The sequence below is a fragment of the Lonchura striata genome, chromosome 1 (genome assembly GCF_046129695.1).
Source record: "Lonchura striata isolate bLonStr1 chromosome 1, bLonStr1.mat, whole genome shotgun sequence".
Classification (NCBI taxonomy): Eukaryota; Metazoa; Chordata; class Aves; order Passeriformes; family Estrildidae; genus Lonchura; species Lonchura striata.
Genome location: NC_134603.1, coordinates 24,164,951 through 24,174,353, shown reverse-complemented (window position 1 = coordinate 24,174,353; position 9,403 = coordinate 24,164,951). Strand labels below are relative to the sequence as shown.

General features: G+C 46.3%; 1 protein-coding gene across 2 annotated transcripts in view; it reads left to right on the top strand.

Annotated features, from left to right (window-relative positions):
- The first annotated feature begins 5,667 nt into the window (after positions 1-5,667).
- The window catches only part of ESRP1 (epithelial splicing regulatory protein 1), a 30,850-nt gene continuing 27,114 nt past the window's right edge, over positions 5,668-9,403 (top strand). For both annotated transcript variants that reach the window (XM_077785931.1, XM_021543220.2), the window contains exons 1-3: positions 5,668-5,803; positions 6,010-6,138; positions 6,975-7,088. In XM_077785931.1, coding sequence (XP_077642057.1) covers positions 5,672-5,803; positions 6,010-6,138; positions 6,975-7,088 — 375 coding nt within the window. In that variant the 5' untranslated portion in view covers positions 5,668-5,671. The remainder of the gene's footprint in view (positions 5,804-6,009; positions 6,139-6,974; positions 7,089-9,403) is intronic.

Here is a 9,403-nt window from a genome sequence, read left to right as displayed (position 1 = left end):
GGTTGTACTGCACATGAAAATGTTACATCACTTTAAACAAGGCTGTGGTTTAATACATCCATTTGCGGTGGTGAAACTAGTTCAGGAAGTTCCTGTCTCCACAGCACGTGTTAGGGAGCCAGCCACAGCATGCAGTTCCCCAATGGGTTCTACTGACACACCTGAAGAGGTGTTTTATGGCAGTGCAGGGATACTCATCAACTAGAATTTCTTCTCAGTTCACTGAAAACCTGATTCTGCCTCATGCTGTTTGAACAGATGTAGTTAAAGTATAAATCCCTTTAAAGAAATATTTCACAATCTTAAAACCAAGGAGCATCCTTGGCCATGCTGGTAGATTTGCCTACTGTGATTCTTGCCCCAACATGGATTCCCTGTCTCATCCTGCTGAATTACCAGATCTAGACTCCTGAAGTAAAATACAGTATCTTTACATAGAAAAGAAGAAAAACCCCTTTATATGTATTTTACTGAAGTAGCATATTGTAAATGTAGGTGAACCCAGTGGGAAGAAATAACATCTGACTCTAGTTCAGAAGACTGAATGATTTTTTTTTATTATGAGTATACTATAATATATTAATATACTATTTAAAGGAGATACTAAAACTACATACTTACTTTTTCTACTTACCATATCTAACTAACTCACAACTTGTGACCGCCTCTTGAGAGTCCAGACACAAGTGGATTTGACTGGCCATCAGGTTCAAACAATTCTCACAGAATCCAATCAAGCAATCACCCCAGGTAAACAATTCTCCAAACACATTTCACATAGGAAAAACAAGGACTAGAAATAGAAATTGTTTTCTCTTTCTTTCCCTCTGTGCACCTCTACGAAAAATTCTGAGAGAGAGAAATGTGCTTACCACAGTAGCACAATGCCTTTTGACACTCGGCACAGCTTGTTTTGATTAGGTTTAGGGGCTCTTTGGAGACTTCTGTGAGGCAGTAGCTTTGCAACTGCTCCACACATGGGCATCACCGTGTGTGCCATTGTGCCAGAGGAGCGCAGTCCCTGTCAGATGACTTCTCTGCTGGGATAGCCTGCAACAGTACTGCAACCAGGTCAGCCACTGAGAATTGTTTGGTAACTGGCAGGGGAATTCCAGCCCTGCGTTTTTATCTGCAGTGACTCTCGCTGCTGGGAACAGCTGCAGCTCTGGATTTGAACAGAATCAGCTTTGAAGGATTCAATTTAGGTGGCTCTCAATGCAGTGTCACTGACTTCAGCACATGGCTGGGCTTACAGGTCAGGCATTTCCTTGCTGCAAGAACAGCAGTGCTTGAACGTCACACACAGTTGCACAATATCAAGAAGCAATTTGTGTATTTTGGGGGGTATTTTCTCCACTGATGAAAGTGGAGACAACAGAATTTGGTTAGGAACAGCATTTATCTTAGAGACGTTAAAAAAAAAAAAGGTGGTAAACATGAACACATTCAAAAAGGAATGATAGAGCTGATTCTCCAATTTCAGTTGTAAGAAGTTGATATTCTGGAAGGAAACTGAGGAAAAGTGATACAGGTGGGGTACTTTTCAGAGACCAAATGTGTGTGCAGGAAAGGCCAACAGTTGCAGGTGGTATTGAGGTGAAGACCCTTCTGTAGAGCAATAGAGCAGGGCAGGCAATTCAGAACTGGCAGAAGAAATCTGGACATATTGAGAAGTGCAAAGTCACAGGTTGTTTGTTTTTTAGGAAGGGATCAATGGGTGAAAGAAGAAAACTTCAGAAAAATGGAGGAAATAAATAAGAGGATACATGAGTCTTGCAGTGTTGGGGGCGGGGGGTGTGACCTCCTTGGCAAGAAGAAGGGTGTGAGTTGTTTCACAACTGTCCTGTTACAGTAAGTGGAACAAAAGGACACGTGGTGGGAAATCACCACAACTAATACAAAAAGGACAGAAAAACGGTTACAAAGGAAACAAAAGGATTGCCAGAGAGGAGATGAGAACAGTAACAGTGTGCTGGCCCTGAGAGGTCACCTTACTTCAAAGCACCCCAGTTCCTTCCTGTAGATAACAATGCCCATGTCATCTGGAAGGTGACATTTCATGCAAAGACTATGCTTAGCCAGTCCCAGGACAATGGAGTGGCCTGGGACAAGCAACTGGAATGGGAGCCTGGGCAACACAACACAGGAACCTGACCAACTGGTGCATGTTGTTAGACCAGATGCTGCAAGCATGCAAGAAAGAAGGTGGAATGGGAACTGTGACTGGATAACAGGTGTTTTAGGGAATGTATTAGCCAAGAAAGAGAAAAATAAAAGGTAATAGCTCTACAGTGGCAATTAGTGACTAGCAGCTTCATAAACAAATGAATAAATGAAACAAGGGTTAGCCAGTAATCCAAAAGACATAATGGGAATTAAAAATACTTTCAGGGTACAGTTTCACTTTTGGAAGGGAGCCTTACATAATGCAGCCTGCTGTAGTAATAATCTAGGGACTCTCATGCTCCTAGATGGACAGAAACATAGGATGAGACAATAAGGCAGAAGAGAGACAAAAAAAAAAGTGTGTAAGTCAGAACACAACAAATCACTAGTAAAGGAACATGTGCCCATCCAAAAATCAGAAAAAAAGTGTGTAAGTCAGAATACAACAAATCACTAGTAAAGGAACACGTGCCCATCCAGAAATCATTCTCAGAAAGACAGGAGCTGCATCTCAAAAGCCAAGCTGGCACTGAGAATGAAACTGCCTAAGAAAGATGATTAAGTTTCACTGAAAGATGAGCAGCCAACCAAGACAGAACTCTCTGTCTGGCATGCTCCACTGTGAAGTAATTTCAGAAACGTTCTGATTTTTGTACTAAAGTATAAATGTTGTTCTAAGAAGTTGCAGTAACCTAAGACCTGAAAGGGAAAACTGCACAAAGACATCCTATGCTGTTGAATCCTTTTGCTCCAGGCTAGGCACAGATGACAAAGCAAACTCCCTGTGTGAGGACCAACCTTACTCCTCAGATGCTGAGTACAGATCACCTGCAGCCACTACTGAGGAAAAACACCCCAGACCTTCACTTCACAAATGTTTTATTCAATGCATCAAAAGTCAGAAGACAAATGCACAAAGAAAACCAGGTACTCTAAACCTCTGACAAATAGGGTACAATTATCTTAGTTGTTTCCTGACACTGGATTCACACGGAAAATTTCAGCTACTGTTTTTAAAAACTGGAGGGATTAATTTGACATTTTAACCCCTTAAATTGCAGTGTCTGCTACAAGTGAATGTCAGATTTGAAATCTTGGACCAGAGAGAGTGAAAATTATTCCAGCTATGATGTGTCATGCTGGAATTTGGTGGCAGTCCCCACAAGCAGAACCAGGCTGCACCAAACCACAGTAGGGCAGGAAGAGGATGCCAGGCACTATGGGGACAAGTCAGTGGCTGACAGGATCCCCAGAAGTGGTGAAACACATCTGCTCCCTTCCTGCCAAACAAGTGTGATTGTGTTAATAGAAGGTGGTGCAAGCTGTGAACCTGCACCAGCATAAGGAGTAGTGATGAAGAAACACACAAGGCAGACCTTCATAGAAATGTCCAGCACACAGCTGAACAACCAGGTGACATGATGGGTGAGCAGCTGGCTCACAAGTCAGGTGCAAAGAGTTATAGTAAATGGGGTGACATCAGGCTGGCAACCTGTCACTAATGGGCTTCCACAAGGCTCCATCCTTGGCCCAGTTCTTTTCAATGTCTTCATTGAAGACTTGGACATGGGACTCAAAGACATAAATTTGCTGAGAACACCAAACTGGGAGGAGCTGTCAACTCCTTTGAGGGCAAAGAGGCTTTGCAGAGGACATTGACAAATCAAGATAGATGGGCAATCACCAACTATATGACGTTTAACAAAGGTTAATGCCAGGTTCTGCACCTGGGATGGGGCAATCCTGGATGTATGGACAGCCTGGGGAATGAGAGGCTGGAGAGCAGCGCCACAGAAAGGGACCTGGGGGTCCTTGTCAGTGGAAAGTTGAATATGAGCCAGCAGTGCCCTGGCAGCCAGGAGGGCCAACCCTGTCCTGGGATGCATCAGGCACAGCATCACCAGCCAGGCAAGGGAGGGGATTGTCCTGCTCTGCTCTGCACTGGGCCAGCCTCGCCTTGAGTATCATGTGACATTTTGATCATCACAATATAAGAAAGATACAAACCTCTTAGAGAGTGTCCAAAGGAGGGCCATGAGAATGGTGAAAGGCCTTGAGAGAAAACTTTATTAGGAGCAGCTGAGAAGAAAGGAGGAGACTGAGATGAGACCTCAACATCCTCACAAGGAGCAATTACATACCTCTTCATTCTTGTGACCAGTGACAGAACTTGAGGAAACACCATGAAGCTGAGTGAGGAGTCTGTGTTAGATATCAAGAAAAGGTTTCTCATCCAGAGGGTTGCTGGGTACTGGAACAGGATCCCCAGGGAAGTGGTCACAGTACCAAACCTTCATTGGTTCAAGAAGTATTTGGACAATGCTCTCAGGCACATGGTGTGATTCTTGGGGTGTCCTGCACAGGGCCAGGAGTTGTACTCAATGATCCTGATGGGTCCCCTTGTTGCCTGTTTCCCAACCTGGAAATGAAACTCAGGATTTCCCTGTAGAAAGTTAGTGTTGTTTACCGTGTTCTGTGATTTGTCATGAAAACAAATATTGTGTAGGAGAATTATGCATTTAAAACAGAGGGATTGTCAAAAGCGCCAAAATCACCAGCTCGTCGAGGGAAGGCTGCGACAGCCAAACCAGCCAGCTGTTAACACACGACTTGATCCGCCGTGCCAGAACCGTAGAGCAGCTGCGATGCCGCTGCCTTAAGATCAACAGCGGAAAAGGCCTTACCGCCCCGAGCCCCCGGTCTCCCTCGTAAGGAGCTGCTCTCGGGGGCAGCCGGCCTGCCCGCCGCCACAGCGCTCCCTGGCACTACACTGGTCCCTCCAGCCCCCGACCAAAGCGGGGGACACGCCGGGGCTGTTGCGAGCGGCGTGGCCCTCTCCCCTGCCCTTCCACCTGGGGGACGGAGCTGCCCAGAGCAGGGCCGGAGCAGAACTGCCCTCTGCGACATGTCCCGGCAGGACCGGGCGATCCCGCCCCGTCGTTGAGTTGCACCATCCCGGTGCAGCGCAGCTCGGCGGCGGAAGGCGCGGTCGGGCCGCCGTCGGGGCACGCTGAGGCTCCTCAGGGGCCCAGGCTGCTCCTCCACAGTCGCTCCCCCGCAACTTCTCCGCAATGCCGGCCCGCGCTGGGCGTCCCGCCCGCACTCCCGGCCCCGCACTCCGGCTGCCGCCCCCGCCGCGCTGCCACGTCCCCGCCCAGCGGGGCCAATGGGCGGCGGCGCCAGGTGTGTGTTACCTGCACCACGTGGGCCGGGTGGGCAGGTGCTGCCGCGGCCCCGCGCAGAAAAGCTCGCAGCCATTGCGCCTTTCCCAGGAGTGCAGTTGGTGTCGGAGCGGCTACCCCACACCTCGGGGAAAAAGGGGTGGGAAAGAGGGGGAGCCGTGCACCTCCCCCACGCCAGGCCCTTGGGGAGTGAGGCGCAGCTGGGGGTTCTGCTGCTTGGGTCTTGCTTGGAAGCGCCTGGGGCAAGGAAAGTTTCCGGCTTCTTCCCTTCTCTTGCTTCTTCCTTTCCTTCTTTTTATCCTCTCTGCTGGCCCGGTGGCACGATGACGGCGTCTCCCGACTACCTGGTGATTCTCTTCGTGACCACGGCGGGCACCAACGGGGCAAGGTTGGGCTCAGACGAGCGAGAGCTGCTCCAGCTCCTGTGGAAAGTGGTCGACCTGAGGAGTAAGGAGGTATTTTCACTCAACGGGGGAGCACCCCGACCTGCTGCTCCCCTTGGCGCCTGCCACGCTGGGTGCGGGCAGGGTGGTCTTGGCGCTGGGCTGGTAGTGGGTGTCCCAGGCTGGAGCAAGCTGTGGTGGAGGGTAGGGGCTGGTGCTGCAGGCGGGGTCCTTCAGCCCAGAGAGCTGACTCACCCCCTCCTCTGCTTTCTCTGGAGCTGGGGCACCTGCATGACGTGCTGGTCCGGCCTGACCACACAGAACTGACGGCTGAGTGCCAGGAGATCACGCAAGTGGATGTGGAGAGCCTGGCACTGGCTCCACCGCTGGAGCAGGCATTGAGACAGGTGACGCCCCGTATCCGCTCGCTAAGTGCTGGTCTTTGGGAGCTCCCCCGTGGGGTAGAGGTGGTATCGTCATCTGCTTATCCCCACCATCAGAGCAGTGCAGCCTGTTATGGGAGCACCACAAACGTGTGGGCCAAGAAGCCTATAAGTGTAGGGCTTTTGGGGCCTTTCTGCCTTGTCTTTTCTTTATTTGCCTTGGGAAGAACTGAACCCCAAGAGAGGAAGATTAGGGTTAGCTATTTCCCTTCCCTGCTCTTCTCCCATGCTGGACCCTGAGTGAATTTCAGCTGTGGGTGAGCCCTAATCAGTGTTGGATGAAGCTAGCTTTAGGTATCTCCTGTTAAGGCTCGTGCTCCTCAGTCCTGGGAAGATGCTGGTACTGAGGCTCTAGATTAACAAGGAAGTGTGCGTGATTCCCATTGAGGGTAGGGCTGAAAGCCAACAGGTTTTCTTTCTGATATGTTTGAGTGTCCTGTCTAAAAAGCTGTTCTGCCCTGGTACCGCCTCAGGTCTCTGCAATCAGCTTTGTCTCATTGCAATGCTCTTGCAAATATCGAAAAGGATTTTCTTCTGTGGTGTGGGCTGTCTTTGTAGCCATATCTCGTTAGATGGGGGGAGAGGGGTGGGTTCCTTGTGAAGAAATTTATCATGGAAGTTAGCACGTGCTTAGCTAGTAAGGAACAAATCTACAGAAGTGAAGGAGTAGGCTTATTTGAAAAAGAATTCCAGCTCTGAGTTTGTGCTGCCCAGGAATAATGTTGCCAACTGATGACACTGCCTAGTGGTGCCACTCTGGTCTCTGTAACATGTATGTCTTTTCTTGTTCCTGCCAACAGTTTAATCAGTCCGTGAGCAATGAACTGAACATTGGTGTAGGTACTTCTTTCTGTTTCTGTACTGATGGACAGTTGCACATTAGGCAGGTTCTACACCCTGAAGCTTCCAAAAAGGTATGTAGTTGTGGCTTAAGTCTTACTCTTAATGTGCTTTTTATGATTTCTTGCAAAACAAATCAACTTCTCTCTAGTATGAAGGTACCTCCACACAACCATAGCGCAAACATTGCTTGCATGTAATGTGCTCAGGAGGCTAAAGAGCCTGTGTGGAAGGTATATACAGTGCCCTGTTCTTATGTGGACTTGAGATGCCTTTTAAAGTTAAATCAGAAGGAAGAGGCTCTTAAATGTTTGAGAAAGAAGCTACAAATACTGTCAATATGTTGCTCCTACAGGGTTAACAGGGGGGATGTGTGATTGTTGCTAATTAACCATCTTAACCATAAACTGGTTTTTGAAATTTTACATTCATGCCTAGTTATAGCAGCTTTCAATCTTTGGGTATTCAGTTGACACTCCAAGGGCGGTGTTCGTATTTGTAAGGAGCTGAACAGTAGTTTGAGGCAGGCTATGAGTGATGATTAGTCCTGTAGTCTGGAGTTTTCCATAACTTGAGTTGCCAAATCGCTAACAGTGTTGTGAAGTCCTGCCTGCTTTTCGTTAGTGATAGGGTTGCAGCAATATGTGAGTCTCTCTAGCTCTGAAATAACTGCCTCAATATTAATAACACATCATTTTGTGGTTTGGTATGAACATGCTGTGCTCTGTGACTGAGCTTCTTTTGCCCCTCTCATTGTACCTGACTTCTGTGCCCATCAATTTGTTGCCCCATCTTTGAAGGGACAATGCTGCAAGTCTGTGCTGTTACAAAAGTGATACTGAATGAGCTCGGTTGTAATACTTGTTTGTGCTTTAAGTATTGATAGCTTTGAAGGCTTAGAAGAGGAACAGTGAACGTTATTCACAGTGAAGAGACAGTCCTTATATATGTAACTTGCCTTCTATGACATATAACATGAGAAAATGTGGAAACAGGTTTTTAAAATACTTTCTTGTTGGCTAATAAAACTTGTCATCCATTTAAATTATGTGGATAAAAGAAGGGACACATCCTGCAATTATTTAAGTTGGTTTGATGTCAGGGATCTGTATCATAACAGGGTCACAGACAGGAATCAAGTCTTTAACAAAATCTTCTGTTGCTGTTTCATTAAGAATTGTTCCTTTGAAATTTGCTCTGTGCTGCCTGTAGATTAAGTAAACCAGATACTTATGAGACTTGTAATAGTTTTTTGATTAATATCCTAATGCAGGGATTGCAGTGTGGGATCACTAAAATTCAGATAGGCAGAAATCTCCAGGCTCTTGAGAAGATACTTATTTCTAAGATATCCATTCTGAAACCATCTAGCAACTCCTGGTACTCGGAGAATGAATTGGCATCAGTCATTCCAAAAGAACATAAATGAAATACAGAACTTTATTTCATATCAAGGAAGAATATAATGCTAGAACTAGAGCAGGAAATGTTGGCAAGCCCATATACATTTTCATAAGTCTTTAAAGAGTATCGTTTGCCTAATACACCTGTCCATATGCTAAGATAATGTTCTAAAGTTCTCAAAGCAGAATTTCTTTTAGAGCCTAAACTGCTTTCCTTGGGCTCCCAAAATGTGCTTTCACATAGGCTGCTATCTGTTATAATGCCGACATGCTAACTAGTTGTTAAATCCCAGAAAGCCTTTATGTGTAGTCCTTGCAGGCAACAAACAGCCTAAAGGAATATGTAGTATTCTGTCTGGGTGAAGAGCTAACTGAAGGAGTAAGGGTTTGCATTGGTTTTAACAGCTGCCCCCAAGACTTCTCCATGTCTTCTCCTTTCCACTCCCACAAAAATTAAAAGCATGTGGTAGATGTAGTGGTGGGGCAAGAAAGATTTCATTGACTTCTAGTGGGCTGCATAACTTGCTTCTTGCTTTGTATGCTGCAGTTAAAGCAGTTAGCATGCATAGGCTGACAACTTCTGCACCACGCCAACCCCTCTTTTGCACAGTCAGATTTCTTTATTTGTAGGAAATAAATATTTGAAGTGTGACTATTGTCTGGAAACAGCCTTTTCTATAAACTGTCTGCTAGTCTTGCAAAATTTGCTTAATTCTGCAAATTGAACTGACTACCCTCTGGCTTTATACAGTTAAAATTCCAATCAAGAATTGATGATAAATGCTGCAATAGGAGGCATTTGCTCTGCTACATATGTATTGGATTTGAAGTTCTAGTAATATCAGTAAACGTTTCTCTGGCAGTGCAAAAGCACATTTCTCTTATTAAACAATATAAAGAGAAAGCTGTTTAAGCAAAAAAAGTTTATGAATGTACTTACGTGGCTAAGAAGGGCTATATGAGTTTCTCTGTAGCAATGATTGCTT